This window comes from Lissotriton vulgaris, chromosome 1_1 (genome assembly GCF_964263255.1).
Source record: "Lissotriton vulgaris chromosome 1_1, aLisVul1.2, whole genome shotgun sequence".
Classification (NCBI taxonomy): Eukaryota; Metazoa; Chordata; class Amphibia; order Caudata; family Salamandridae; genus Lissotriton; species Lissotriton vulgaris.
In genome coordinates, this window is record NC_141685.1 from 1,195,934,425 (window position 1) to 1,195,950,456 (window position 16,032).

Consider the following 16,032-nt stretch of genomic DNA (forward strand, 5'->3'; position numbering starts at 1 on the left):
CAGAGCACCAGTGGACCAATTGTCCTTGTGGAAGCTGACCACACAGGAGGATGAGATTTCAGAAGTTATGCAGTAGGTTACTATCCGTGTTTGTAAGGCAAGTAGGAGGGGGAATGGTAAAGGATGCTGAACCACTTAAAGCATAGCGGCCTTTTTGAAAGTGGGCTGGGGATACAAAAATAGAGATTATCCCTAATACCAATCCATCTGGAGTATCAGAGCCCAACATGCAAAGTGCAGGGGAAGGTTAAATGAGTTTTGTTCTTTGAGAAGGAAACACTATAGTTCTAAAGTGAGATAGTGCATTTCAACCTCAAAGGCAGCAAATTCCTCAAAGGGAACATTGCTAGCACCAGGATCTAAAGCAGGCTTTAGTAGTGTTGAAGGTTTGTTAACTATCATGACCAACACAATGTGATCCATATTACTTCCTTATTGACAGAAAATATATTCAGGCACAGGCTCCCACTAGAAGGTAATGAGGAAATTCAAATGCTGTGAACGTCTTTTTAATGCCTAAAGGAATGATTGTGAGTTTTACTTGCCATATAATTTGGTGAATTGATGCCGTATGCCGGAAGACTTGTTTTTTTTTTTTTTTCTTCAGTCTCGGCAAGGCAGAGAAATTCTGTGGTGAAACACTGCCACTGCTGGCCATTCAGTATAATCTGCAGATGGAAAAGTCCACTGTTAGCACAATTTTTATAAAGGGTAAACAGATCAATAGTATGGAGTCTATATTATTGTGAAAATCAACAGCTCATTAGAAAATCAAATCCCAATTTGTGTTTTTAAAATCCCATACTTTTTTTGAATCCCACGCCTCACTTGCTAACACTCTCTAAACAACTGTAGCACATACATTAGGACATAGATATATAGATCTTTTTGCCAGCCAAGTGGCAGTGAACCCTTCTCAATTCATTTGTGTTAGGATATGGTACACCATTAGCAATTAAGCCAGCTGATTAGTTGAGAGCGGAAGGGTTATGTTACAATTAATGGGAATAATAAAAACGATGAATAGCATATTTACCATCCTCATTTTAGCCAATTCCTACCAGTTCAGCAATAGTAAAGTTGAGACTCTTATGCTCAAACGCACTTTCACACAAATTCAGAAGTCTAAAAAAATGCCAATTTCTTTAATCTTAACATCTTAGTTTACAGTAGGGCATCCTGTCTACCCTACTACTCATTTAATTACCAAGATGAATGTATCCTACTGCTTAATAGGCAACAGAGTGGCCCTCATGTCAGACAACATCTTGTTTTTGCTTTATGATGTCCGTTTGCTAGGCAACAGAATGGCCCTCAGGTCAGACAACATTCTTGCTTTAGATTTATGACGTCAGAGCAATTGTCCTTGTGGAAGCTGACCACACAGGAGGATGAGATTTCAGAAGTTATGCAGTAGGTTACTATCCGTGTTTGTAAGGCAAGTAGGAGGGGGAATGGTAAAGGATGCTGAACCACTTAAAGCATAGCGGCCTTTTTGAAAGTGGGCTGGGGATACAAAAATAGAGATTATCCCCAATACCAATCCATCTTGAGTATCAGAGCCCAACATGCAAAGTGCAGGGGAAGGTTAAATGAGTTTTGTTCTTTGAGAAGGAAACACTATAGTTCTAAAGTGAGATAGTGCATTTCAACCTCAAAGGCAGCAAATTCCTCAAAGGGAACATTGCAAGCACCAGGATCTAAAGCAGGCTTTAGTAGTGTTGAAGGTTTGTTAACTATCATGACCAACACAATGTGATCCATATTACTTCCTTATTGACAGAAAATATATTCAGGCACAGGCTCCCACTAGAAGGTAATGAGGAAATTCAAATGCTGTGAACGTCTTTTTAATGCCTAAAGGAATGATTGTGAGTTTTACTTGCCATATAATTTGGTGAATTGATGCCGTATGCCGGAAGACTTGCTTTTTTTTTTTTCCTTCAGTCTCGGCAAGGCAGAGAAATTCTGTGGTGAAACACTGCCACTGCTGGCCATTCAGTATAATCTGCAGATGGAAAAGTCCACTGTTAGCACAATTTTTATAAAGGGTAAACAGATCAATAGTATGGAGTCTATATTATTGTGAAAATCAACAGCTCATTAGAAAATCAAATCCCAATTTGTGTTTTTAAAATCCCATACTTTTTTTGAATCCCACGCCTCACTTGCTAACACTCTCTAAACAACTGTAGCACATACATTAGGACATAGATATATAGATCTTTTTGCCAGCCAAGTGGCAGTGAACCCTTCTCAATTCATTTGTGTTAGGATATGGTACACCATTAGCAATTAAGCCAGCTGATTAGTTGAGAGCGGAAGGGTTATGTTACAATTAATGAGAATAATAAAAACGATGAATAGCATATTTACCATCCTCATTTTAGCCAATTCCTACCAGTTCAGCAATAGTAAAGTTGAGACCCTTATGCTCAAACGCACTTTCACACAAATTCAGAAGTCTAAAAAAATGCCAATTTCTTTAATCTTAACATCTTAGTTTACAGTAGGGCATCCTGTCTACCCTACTACACATTTAATTACCAAGATGAATGTATCCTACTGCTGAATAGGCAACAGAGTGGCCCTCATGTCAGACAACATCTTGTTTTTGCTTTATGATGTCCGTTTGCTAGGCAACAGAATGGCCCTCAGGTCAGACAACATTCTTGCTTTAGATTTATGACGTCAGAGCACCAGTGGACCAATTGTCCTTGTGGAAGCTGACCACACAGGAGGATGAGATTTCAGAAGTTATGCAGTAGGTTACTATCCGTGTTTGTAAGGCAAGTAGGAGGGGGAATGGTAAAGGATGCTGAACCACTTAAAGCATAGCGGCCTTTTTGAAAGTGGGCTGGGGATACAAAAATAGAGATTATCCCTAATACCAATCCATCTGGAGTATCAGAGCCCAACATGCAAAGTGCAGGGGAAGGTTAAATGAGTTTTGTTCTTTGAGAAGGAAACACTATAGTTCTAAAGTGAGATAGTGCATTTCAACCTCAAAGGCAGCAAATTCCTCAAAGGGAACATTGCTAGCACAAGGATCTAAAGCAGGCTTTAGTAGTGTTGAAGGTTTGTTAACTATCATGACCAACACAATGTGATCCATATTACTTCCTTATTGACAGAAAATATATTCAGGCACAGGCTCCCACTAGAAGGTAATGAGGAAATTCAAATGCTGTGAACGTCTTTTTAATGCCTAAAGGAATGATTGTGAGTTTTACTTGCCATATAATTTGGTGAATTGATGCCGTATGCCGGAAGACTTGCTTTTTTTTTTTTTTCTTCAGTCTCGGCAAGGCAGAGAAATTCTGTGGTGAAACACTGCCACTGCTGGCCATTCAGTATAATCTGCAGATGGAAAAGTCCACTGTTAGCACAATTTTTATAAAGGGTAAACAGATCAATAGTATGGAGTCTATATTATTGTGAAAATCAACAGCTCATTAGAAAATCAAATCCCAATTTGTGTTTTTAAAATCCCATACTTTTTTTGAATCCCACGCCTCACTTGCTAACACTCTCTAAACAACTGTAGCACATACATTAGGACCTAGATATATAGATCTTTTTGCCAGCCAAGTGGCAGTGAACCCTTCTCAATTAATTTGTGTTAGGATATGGTACACCATTAGCAATTAAGCCAGCTGATTAGTTGAGAGCGGAAGGGCTATGTTACAATTAATGGGAATAATAAAAACGATGAATAGCATATTTACCATCCTCATTTTAGCCAATTCCTATCAGTTCAGCAATAGTAAAGTTGAGACTCTTATGCTCAAACGCACTTTCACACAAATTCAGAAGTCTAAAAAAATGCCAATTTCTTTAATCTTAACATCTTAGTTTACAGTAGGGCATCCTGTCTACCCTACTACTCATTTAATTACCAAGATGAATGTATCCTACTGCTTAGTAGGCAACAGAGTGGCCCTCATGTCAGACAACATCTTGTTTTTGCTTTATGATGTCCGTTTGCTAGGCAACAGAATGGCCCTCAGGTCAGACAACATTCTTGCTTTAGATTTATGACATCAGAGCACCAGTGGACCAATTGTCCTTGTGGAAGCTGACCACACAGGAGGATGAGATTTCAGAAGTTATGCAGTAGGTTACTATCCGTGTTTGTAAGGCAAGTAGGAGGGGGGAATGGTAAAGGATGCTGAACCACTTAAAGCATAGCGGCCTTTTTGAAAGTGGGCTGGGGATACAAAAATAGAGATTATCCCTAATACCAATCCATCTGGAGTATCAGAGCCCAACATGCAAAGTGCAGGGGAAGGTTAAATGAGTTTTGTTCTTTGAGAAGGAAACACTATAGTTCTAAAGTGAGATAGTGCATTTCAACCTCAAAGGCAGCAAATTCCTCAAAGGGAACATTGCTAGCACCAGGATCTAAAGCAGGCTTTAGTAGTGTTGAAGGTTTGTTAACTATCATGACCAACACAATGTGATCCATATTACTTCCTTATTGACAGAAAATATATTCAGGCACAGGCTCCCACTAGAAGGTAATGAGGAAATTCAAATGCTGTGAACGTCTTTTTAATGCCTAAAGGAATGATTGTGAGTTTTACTTGCCATATAATTTGGTGAATTGATGCCGTATGCCGGAAGACTTGCTTTTTTTTTTTCCTTCAGTCTCGGCAAGGCAGAGAAATTCTGTGGTGAAACACTGCCACTGCTGGCCATTCAGTATAATCTGCAGATGGAAAAGTCCACTGTTAGCACAATTTTTATAAAGGGTAAACAGATCAATAGTATGGAGTCTATATTATTGTGAAAATCAACAGCTCATTAGAAAATCAAATCCCAATTTGTGTTTTTAAAATCCCATACTTTTTTTGAATCCCACGCCTCACTTGCTAACACTCTCTAAACAACTGTAGCACATACATTAGGACATAGATATATAGATCTTTTTGCCAGCCAAGTGGCAGTGAACCCTTCTCAATTCATTTGTGTTAGGATATGGTACACCATTAGCAATTAAGCCAGCTGATTAGTTGAGAGCGGAAGGGTTATGTTACAATTAATGGGAATAATAAAAACGATGAATAGCATATTTACCATCCTCATTTTAGCCAATTCCTACCAGTTCAGCAATAGTAAAGTTGAGACTCTTATGCTCAAACGCACTTTCACACAAATTCAGAAGTCTAAAAAAATGCCAATTTCTTTAATCTTAACATCTTAGTTTACAGTAGGGCATCCTGTCTACCCTACTACTCATTTAATTACCAAGATGAATGTATCCTACTGCTTAATAGGCAACAGAGTGGCCCTCATGTCAGACAACATCTTGTTTTTGCTTTATGATGTCCGTTTGCTAGGCAACAGAATGACCCTCAGGTCAGACAACATTCTTGCTTTAGATTTATGACATCAGAGCACCAGTGGACCAATTGTCCTTGTGGAAGCTGACCACACAGGAGGATGAGATTTCAGAAGTTATGCAGTAGGTTACTATCCGTGTTTGTAAGTCAAGTAGGAGGGGGAATGGTAAAGGATGCTGAACCACTTAAAGCATAGCGGCCTTTTTGAAAGTGGGCTGGGGATACAAAAATAGAGATTATCCCTAATACCAATCCATCTGGAGTATCAGAGCCCAACATGCAAAGTGCAGGGGAAGGTTAAATGAGTTTTGTTCTTTGAGAAGGAAACACTATAGTTCTAAAGTGAGATAGTGCATTTCAACCTCAAAGGCAGCAAATTCCTCAAAGGGAACATTGCTAGCACCAGGATCTAAAGCAGACTTTAGTAGTGTTGAAGGTTTGTTAACTATCATGACCAACACAATGTGATCCATATTACTTCCTTATTGACAGAAAATATATTCAGGCACAGGCTCCCACTAGAAGGTAATGAGGAAATTCAAATGCTGTGAACGTCTTTTTAATGCCTAAATAAATGATTGTGAGTTTTACTTGCCATATAATTTGGTGAATTGATGCCGTATGCCGGAAGACTTGCTTTTTTTTTTTTTCTTCAGTCTCGGCAAGGCAGAGAAATTCTGTGGTGAAACACTGCCACTGCTGGCCATTCAGTATAATCTGCAGATGGAAAAGTCCACTGTTAGCACAATTTTTATAAAGGGTAAACAGATCAATAGTATGGAGTCTATATTATTGTGAAAATCAACAGCTCATTAGAAAATCAAATCCCAATTTGTGTTTTTAAAATCCCATACTTTTTTTGAATCCCACGCCTCACTTGCTAACACTCTCTAAACTGTAGCACATACATTAGGACATAGATATATAGATCTTTTTGCCAGCCAAGTGGCAGTGAACCCTTCTCAATTCATTGGTGTTAGGATATGGTACACCATTAGCAATTAAGCCAGCTGATTAGTTGAGAGCGGAAGGGTTATGTTACAATTAATGGGAATAATAAAAACGATGAATAGCATATTTACCATCCTCATTTTAGCCAATTCCTACCAGTTCAGCAATAGTAAAGTTGACTCTTATGCTCAAACGCACTTTCACACAAATTCAGAAGTCTAAAAAAATGCCAATTTCTTTAATCTTAACATCTTAGTTTACAGTAGGGCATCCTGTCTACACTACTACTCATTTAATTACCAAGATGAATGTATCCTACTGCTTAATAGGCAACAGAGTGGCCCTCATGTCAGACAACATCTTGTTTTTGCTTTATGATGTCCGTTTGCTAGGCAACAGAATGGCCCTCAGGTCAGACAACATTCTTGCTTTAGATTTATGACGTCAGAGCAATTGTCCTTGTGGAAGCTGACCACACAGGAGGATGAGATTTCAGAAGTTATGCAGTAGGTTACTATCCGTGTTTGTAAGGCAAGTAGGAGGGGGAATGGTAAAGGATGCTGAACCACTTAAAGCATAGCGGCCTTTTTGAAAGTGGGCTGGGGATACAAAAATAGAGATTATCCCCAATACCAATCCATCTTGAGTATCAGAGCCCAACATGCAAAGTGCAGGGGAAGGTTAAATGAGTTTTGTTCTTTGAGAAGGAAACACTATAGTTCTAAAGTGAGATAGTGCATTTCAACCTCAAAGGCAGCAAATTCCTCAAAGGGAACATTGCAAGCACCAGGATCTAAAGCAGGCTTTAGTAGTGTTGAAGGTTTGTTAACTATCATGACCAACACAATGTGATCCATATTACTTCCTTATTGACAGAAAATATATTCAGGCACAGGCTCCCACTAGAAGGTAATGAGGAAATTCAAATGCTGTGAACGTCTTTTTAATGCCTAAAGGAATGATTGTGAGTTTTACTTGCCATATAATTTGGTGAATTGATGCCGTATGCCGGAAGACTTGCTTTTTTTTTTTTCCTTCAGTCTCGGCAAGGCAGAGAAATTCTGTGGTGAAACACTGCCACTGCTGGCCATTCAGTATAATCTGCAGATGGAAAAGTCCACTGTTAGCACAATTTTTATAAAGGGTAAACAGATCAATAGTATGGAGTCTATATTATTGTGAAAATCAACAGCTCATTAGAAAATCAAATCCCAATTTGTGTTTTTAAAATCCCATACTTTTTTTGAATCCCACGCCTCACTTGCTAACACTCTCTAAACAACTGTAGCACATACATTAGGACATAGATATATAGATCTTTTTGCCAGCCAAGTGGCAGTGAACCCTTCTCAATTCATTTGTGTTAGGATATGGTACACCATTAGCAATTAAGCCAGCTGATTAGTTGAGAGCGGAAGGGTTATGTGACAATTAATGGGAATAATAAAAACGATGAATAGCATATTTACCATCCTCATTTTAGCCAATTCCTACCAGTTCAGCAATAGTAAAGTTGAGACCCTTATGCTCAAACGCACTTTCACACAAATTCAGAAGTCTAAAAAAATGCCAATTTCTTTAATCTTAACATCTTAGTTTACAGTAGGGCATCCTGTCTACCCTACTACACATTTAATTACCAAGATGAATGTATCCTACTGCTGAATAGGCAACAGAGTGGCCCTCATGTCAGACAACATCTTGTTTTTGCTTTATGATGTCCGTTTGCTAGGCAACAGAATGGCCCTCAGGTCAGACAACATTCTTGCTTTAGATTTATGACGTCAGGGCACCAGTGGACCAATTGTCCTTGTGGAAGCTGACCACACAGGAGGATGAGATTTCAGAAGTTATGCAGTAGGTTACTATCCGTGTTTGTAAGGCAAGTAGGAGGGGGAATGGTAAAGGATGCTGAACCACTTAAAGCATAGCGGCCTTTTTGAAAGTGGGCTGGGGATACAAAAATAGAGATTATCCCTAATACCAATCCATCTGGAGTATCAGAGCCCAACATGCAAAGTGCAGGGGAAGGTTAAATGAGTTTTGTTCTTTGAGAAGGAAACACTATAGTTCTAAAGTGAGATAGTGCATTTCAACCTCAAAGGCAGCAAATTCCTCAAAGGGAACATTGCTAGCACCAGGATCTAAAGCAGGCTTTAGTAGTGTTGAAGGTTTGTTAACTATCATGACCAACACAATGTGATCCATATTACTTCCTTATTGACAGAAAATATATTCAGGCACAGGCTCCCACTAGAAGGTAATGAGGAAATTCAAATGCTGTGAACGTCTTTTTAATGCCTAAAGGAATGATTGTGAGTTTTACTTGCCATATAATTTGGTGAATTGATGCCGTATGCCGGAAGACTTGCTTTTTTTTTTTCCTTCAGTCTCGGCAAGGCAGAGAAATTCTGTGGTGAAACACTGCCACTGCTGGCCATTCAGTATAATCTGCAGATGGAAAAGTCCACTGTTAGCACAATTTTTATAAAGGGTAAACAGATCAATAGTATGGAGTCTATATTATTGTGAAAATCAACAGCTCATTAGAAAATCAAATCCCAATTTGTGTTTTTAAAATCCCATACTTTTTTTGAATCCCACGCCTCACTTGCTAACACTCTCTAAACAACTGTAGCACATACATTAGGACATAGATATATAGATCTTTTTGCCAGCCAAGTGGCAGTGAACCCTTCTCAATTCATTTGTGTTAGGATATGGTACACCATTAGCAATTAAGCCAGCTGATTAGTTGAGAGCGGAAGGGTTATGTTACAATTAATGGGAATAATAAAAACGATGAATAGCATATTTACCATCCTCATTTTAGCCAATTCCTACCAGTTCAGCAATAGTAAAGTTGAGACTCTTATGCTCAAACGCACTTTCACACAAATTCAGAAGTCTAAAAAAATGCCAATTTCTTTAATCTTAACATCTTAGTTTACAGTAGGGCATCCTGTCTACCCTACTACTCATTTAATTACCAAGATGAATGTATCCTACTGCTTAATAGGCAACAGAGTGGCCCTCATGTCAGACAACATCTTGTTTTTGCTTTATGATGTCCGTTTGCTAGGCAACAGAATGGCCCTCAGGTCAGACAACATTCTTGCTTTAGATTTATGACGTCAGAGCAATTGTCCTTGTGGAAGCTGACCACACAGGAGGATGAGATTTCAGAAGTTATGCAGTAGGTTACTATCCGTGTTTGTAAGGCAAGTAGGAGGGGGAATGGTAAAGGATGCTGAACCACTTAAAGCATAGCGGCCTTTTTGAAAGTGGGCTGGGGATACAAAAATAGAGATTATCCCCAATACCAATCCATCTTGAGTATCAGAGCCCAACATGCAAAGTGCAGGGGAAGGTTAAATGAGTTTTGTTCTTTGAGAAGGAAACACTATAGTTCTAAAGTGAGATAGTGCATTTCAACCTCAAAGGCAGCAAATTCCTCAAAGGGAACATTGCAAGCACCAGGATCTAAAGCAGGCTTTAGTAGTGTTGAAGGTTTGTTAACTATCATGACCAACACAATGTGATCCATATTACTTCCTTATTGACAGAAAATATATTCAGGCACAGGCTCCCACTAGAAGGTAATGAGGAAATTCAAATGCTGTGAACGTCTTTTTAATGCCTAAAGGAATGATTGTGAGTTTTACTTGCCATATAATTTGGTGAATTGATGCCGTATGCCGGAAGACTTGCTTTTTTTTTTTTCCTTCAGTCTCGGCAAGGCAGAGAAATTCTGTGGTGAAACACTGCCACTGCTGGCCATTCAGTATAATCTGCAGATGGAAAAGTCCACTGTTAGCACAATTTTTATAAAGGGTAAACAGATCAATAGTATGGAGTCTATATTATTGTGAAAATCAACAGCTCATTAGAAAATCAAATCCCAATTTGTGTTTTTAAAATCCCATACTTTTTTTGAATCCCACGCCTCACTTGCTAACACTCTCTAAACAACTGTAGCACATACATTAGGACATAGATATATAGATCTTTTTGCCAGCCAAGTGGCAGTGAACCCTTCTCAATTCATTTGTGTTAGGATATGGTACACCATTAGCAATTAAGCCAGCTGATTAGTTGAGAGCGGAAGGGTTATGTTACAATTAATGAGAATAATAAAAACGATGAATAGCATATTTACCATCCTCATTTTAGCCAATTCATACCAGTTCAGCAATAGTAAAGTTGAGACCCTTATGCTCAAACGCACTTTCACACAAATTCAGAAGTCTAAAAAAATGCCAATTTCTTTAATCTTAACATCTTAGTTTACAGTAGGGCATCCTGTCTACCCTACTACACATTTAATTACCAAGATGAATGTATCCTACTGCTGAATAGGCAACAGAGTGGCCCTCATGTCAGACAACATCTTGTTTTTGCTTTATGATGTCCGTTTGCTAGGCAACAGAATGGCCCTCAGGTCAGACAACATTCTTGCTTTAGATTTATGACGTCAGAGCACCAGTGGACCAATTGTCCTTGTGGAAGCTGACCACACAGGAGGATGAGATTTCAGAAGTTATGCAGTAGGTTACTATCCGTGTTTGTAAGGCAAGTAGGAGGGGGAATGGTAAAGGATGCTGAACCACTTAAAGCATAGCGGCCTTTTTGAAAGTGGGCTGGGGATACAAAAATAGAGATTATCCCTAATACCAATCCATCTGGAGTATCAGAGCCCAACATGCAAAGTGCAGGGGAAGGTTAAATGAGTTTTGTTCTTTGAGAAGGAAACACTATAGTTCTAAAGTGAGATAGTGCATTTCAACCTCAAAGGCAGCAAATTCCTCAAAGGGAACATTGCTAGCACCAGGATCTAAAGCAGGCTTTAGTAGTGTTGAAGGTTTGTTAACTATCATGACCAACACAATGTGATCCATATTACTTCCTTATTGACAGAAAATATATTCAGGCACAGGCTCCCACTAGAAGGTAATGAGGAAATTCAAATGCTGTGAACGTCTTTTTAATGCCTAAAGGAATGATTGTGAGTTTTACTTGCCATATAATTTGGTGAATTGATGCCGTATGCCGGAAGACTTGTTTTTTTTTTTTCCTTCAGTCTCGGCAAGGCAGAGAAATTCTGTGGTGAAACACTGCCACTGCTGGCCATTCAGTATAATCTGCAGATGGAAAAGTCCACTGTTAGCACAATTTTTATAAAGGGTAAACAGATCAATAGTATGGAGTCTATATTATTGTGAAAATCAACAGCTCATTAGAAAATCAAATCCCAATTTGTGTTTTTAAAATCCCATACTTTTTTTGAATCCCACGCCTCACTTGCTAACACTCTCTAAACAACTGTAGCACATACATTAGGACATAGATATATAGATCTTTTTGCCAGCCAAGTGGCAGTGAACCCTTCTCAATTCATTTGTGTTAGGATATGGTACACCATTAGCAATTAAGCCAGCTGATTAGTTGAGAGCGGAAGGGTTATGTTACAATTAATGGGAATAATAAAAACGATGAATAGCATATTTACCATCCTCATTTTAGCCAATTCCTACCAGTTCAGCAATAGTAAAGTTGAGACCCTTATGCTCAAACGCACTTTCACACAAATTCAGAAGTCTAAAAAAATGCCAATTTCTTTAATCTTAACATCTTAGTTTACAGTAGGGCATCCTGTCTACCCTACTACACATTTAATTACCAAGATGAATGTATCCTACTGCTGAATAGGCAACAGAGTGGCCCTCATGTCAGACAACATCTTGTTTTTGCTTTATGATGTCCGTTTGCTAGGCAACAGAATGGCCCTCAGGTCAGACAACATTCTTGCTTTAGATTTATGACGTCAGAGCACCAGTGGACCAATTGTCCTTGTGGAAGCTGACCACACAGGAGGATGAGATTTCAGAAGTTATGCAGTAGGTTACTATCCGTGTTTGTAAGGCAAGTAGGAGGGGGAATGGTAAAGGATGCTGAACCACTTAAAGCATAGCGGCCTTTTTGAAAGTGGGCTGGGGATACAAAAATAGAGATTATCCCTAATACCAATCCATCTGGAGTATCAGAGCCCAACATGCAAAGTGCAGGGGAAGGTTAAATGAGTTTAGTTCTTTGAGAAGGAAACACTATAGTTCTAAAGTGAGATAGTGCATTTCAACCTCAAAGGCAGCAAATTCCTCAAAGGGAACATTGCTAGCACCAGGATCTAAAGCAGGCTTTAGTAGTGTTGAAGGTTTGTTAACTATCATGACCAACACAATGTGATCCATATTACTTCCTTATTGACAGAAAATATATTCAGGCACAGGCTCCCACTAGAAGGTAATGAGGAAATTCAAATGCTGTGAACGTCTTTTTAATGCCTAAAGGAATGATTGTGAGTTTTACTTGCCATATAATTTGGTGAATTGATGCCGTATGCCGGAAGACTTGCTTTTTTTTTTTTTTCTTCAGTCTCGGCAAGGCAGAGAAATTCTGTGGTGAAACACTGCCACTGCTGGCCATTCAGTATAATCTGCAGATGGAAAAGTCCACTGTTAGCACAATTTTTATAAAGGGTAAACAGATCAATAGTATGGAGTCTATATTATTGTGAAAATCAACAGCTCATTAGAAAATCAAATCCCAATTTGTGTTTTTAAAATCCCATACTTTTTTTGAATCCCACGCCTCACTTGCTAACACTCTCTAAACAACTGTAGCACATACATTAGGACATAGATATATAGATCTTTTTGCCAGCCAAGTGGCAGTGAACCCTTCTCAAGTCATTTGTGTTAGGATATGGTACACCATTAGCAATTAAGCCAGCTGATTAGTTGAGAGCGGAAGGGTTATGTTACAATTAATGGGAATAATAAAAACGATGAATAGCATATTTACCATCCTCATTTTAGCCAATTCCTACCAGTTCAGCAATAGTAAAGTTGACTCTTATGCTCAAACGCACTTTCACACAAATTCAGAAGTCTAAAAAAATGCCAATTTCTTTAATCTTAACATCTTAGTTTACAGTAGGGCATCCTGTCTACACTACTACTCATTTAATTACCAAGATGAATGTATCCTACTGCTTAATAGGCAACAGAGTGGCCCTCATGTCAGACAACATCTTGTTTTTGCTTTATGATGTCCGTTTGCTAGGCAACAGAATGGCCCTCAGGTCAGACAACATTCTTGCTTTAGATTTATGACATCAGAGCACCAGTGGACCAATTGTCCTTGTGGAAGCTGACCACACAGGAGGATGAGATTTCAGAAGTTATGCAGTAGGTTACTATCCGTGTTTGTAAGGCAAGTAGGAGGGGGGAATGGTAAAGGATGCTGAACCACTTAAAGCATAGCGGCCTTTTTGAAAGTGGGCTGGGGATACAAAAATAGAGATTATCCCTAATACCAATCCATCTGGAGTATCAGAGCCCAACATGCAAAGTGCAGGGGAAGGTTAAATGAGTTTTGTTCTTTGAGAAGGAAACACTATAGTTCTAAAGTGAGATAGTGCATTTCAACCTCAAAGGCAGCAAATTCCTCAAAGGGAACATTGCTAGCACCAGGATTTAAAGCAGGCTTTAGTAGTGTTGAAGGTTTGTTAACTATCATGACCAACACAATGTGATCCATATTACTTCCTTATTGACAGAAAATATATTCAGGCACAGGCTCCCACTAGAAGGTAATGAGGAAATTCAAATGCTGTGAACGTCTTTTTAATGCCTAAAGGAATGATTGTGAGTTTTACTTGCCATATAATTTGGTGAATTGATGCCGTATGCCGGAAGACTTGCTTTTTTTTTTTTTTCTTCAGTCTCGGCAAGGCAGAGAAATTCTGTGGTGAAACACTGCCACTGCTGGCCATTCAGTATAATCTGCAGATGGAAAAGTCCACTGTTAGCACAATTTTTATAAAGGGTAAACAGATCAATAGTATGGAGTCTATATTATTGTGAAAATCAACAGCTCATTAGAAAATCAAATCCCAATTTGTGTTTTTAAAATCCCATACTTTTTTTGAATCCCACGCCTCACTTGCTAACACTCTCTAAACAACTGTAGCACATACATTAGGACATAGATATATAGATCTTTTTGCCAGCCAAGTGGCAGTGAACCCTTCTCAAGTCATTTGTGTTAGGATATGGTACACCATTAGCAATTAAGCCAGCTGATTAGTTGAGAGCGGAAGGGTTATGTTACAATTAATGGGAATAATAAAAACGATGAATAGCATATTTACCATCCTCATTTTAGCCAATTCCTACCAGTTCAGCAATAGTAAAGTTGACTCTTATGCTCAAACGCACTTTCACACAAATTCAGAAGTCTAAAAAAATGCCAATTTCTTTAATCTTAACATCTTAGTTTACAGTAGGGCATCCTGTCTACACTACTACTCATTTAATTACCAAGATGAATGTATCCTACTGCTTAATAGGCAACAGAGTGGCCCTCATGTCAGACAACATCTTGTTTTTGCTTTATGATGTCCGTTTGCTAGGCAACAGAATGGCCCTCAGGTCAGACAACATTCTTGCTTTAGATTTATGACATCAGAGCACCAGTGGACCAATTGTCCTTGTGGAAGCTGACCACACAGGAGGATGAGATTTCAGAAGTTATGCAGTAGGTTACTATCCGTGTTTGTAAGGCAAGTAGGAGGGGGGAATGGTAAAGGATGCTGAACCACTTAAAGCATAGCGGCCTTTTTGAAAGTGGGCTGGGGATACAAAAATAGAGATTATCCCTAATACCAATCCATCTGGAGTATCAGAGCCCAACATGCAAAGTGCAGGGGAAGGTTAAATGAGTTTTGTTCTTTGAGAAGGAAACACTATAGTTCTAAAGTGAGATAGTGCATTTCAACCTCAAAGGCAGCAAATTCCTCAAAGGGAACATTGCTAGCACCAGGATTTAAAGCAGGCTTTAGTAGTGTTGAAGGTTTGTTAACTATCATGACCAACACAATGTGATCCATATTACTTCCTTATTGACAGAAAATATATTCAGGCACAGGCTCCCACTAGAAGGTAATGAGGAAATTCAAATGCTGTGAACGTCTTTTTAATGCCTAAAGGAATGATTGTGAGTTTTACTTGCCATATAATTTGGTGAATTGATGCCGTATGCCGGAAGACTTGCTTTTTTTTTTTCCTTCAGTCTCGGCAAGGCAGAGAAATTCTGTGGTGAAACACTGCCACTGCTGGCCATTCAGTATAATCTGCAGATGGAAAAGTCCACTGTTAGCACAATTTTTATAAAGGGTAAACAGATCAATAGTATGGAGTCTATATTATTGTGAAAATCAACAGCTCATTAGAAAATCAAATCCCAATTTGTGTTTTTAAAATCCCATACTTTTTTTGAATCCCACGCATCACTTGCTAACACTCTCTAAACAACTGTAGCACATACATTAGGACATAGATATATAGATCTTTTTGCCAGCCAAGTGGCAGTGAACCCTTCTCAATTCATTTGTGTTAGGATATGGTACACATTTAGCAATTAAGCCAGCTGATTAGTTGAGAGCGGAAGGGTTATGTTACAATTAATGGGAATAATAAAAACGATGAATAGCATATTTACCATCCTCATTTTAGCCAATTCCTACCAGTTCAGCAATAGTAAAGTTGAGACTCTTATGCTCAAACGCACTTTCACACAAATTCAGAAGTCTAAAAAAATGCCAATTTCTTTAATCTTAACATCTTAGTTTACAGTAGGGCATCCTGTCTACACTACTACTCATTTAATTACCAAG

At 38.7% G+C, this 16,032-nt stretch overlaps 1 protein-coding gene across 1 annotated transcript; it reads right to left on the minus strand.

The window, feature by feature from the left end:
• Positions 1-601: 601 nt before the first annotated feature.
• Positions 602-15,489, minus strand: LOC147748900 (uncharacterized). Its single transcript, XM_086936496.1, has 12 exons — positions 15,369-15,489; positions 14,018-14,140; positions 12,667-12,789; positions 11,317-11,437; positions 9,966-10,087; positions 8,627-8,747; positions 7,276-7,397; positions 5,941-6,062; positions 4,591-4,711; positions 3,238-3,360; positions 1,887-2,008; positions 602-668 (listed from the first exon to the last, which is right to left on the minus strand). The coding sequence occupies exons 1-5, from the start codon at positions 15,477-15,479 to the stop codon at positions 10,023-10,025; spliced, it is 543 nt and encodes a 180-aa protein (XP_086792622.1). The 5' UTR covers positions 15,480-15,489; the 3' UTR covers positions 602-668; positions 1,887-2,008; positions 3,238-3,360; positions 4,591-4,711; positions 5,941-6,062; positions 7,276-7,397; positions 8,627-8,747; positions 9,966-10,022.
• Between the last annotated feature and the right edge of the window lie 543 nt (positions 15,490-16,032).

Excerpts from the sequence above, each read along its gene's own strand:
- LOC147748900 (XM_086936496.1), bottom strand. The coding sequence starts at position 15,479 with ATGGCCAGCAGTGGCAGTGTTTCACCACAGAATTTCTCTGCCTTGCCG. Across the intron at positions 14,141-15,368 it reads TCAATTCACCAAATTATATG|ATTATACTGAATGGCCAGCA; the intron begins GCAAGTAAAACT and ends TTCCATCTGCAG. Across the intron at positions 11,438-12,666 it reads TCAATTCACCAAATTATATG|ATTATACTGAATGGCCAGCA; the intron begins GCAAGTAAAACT and ends TTCCATCTGCAG.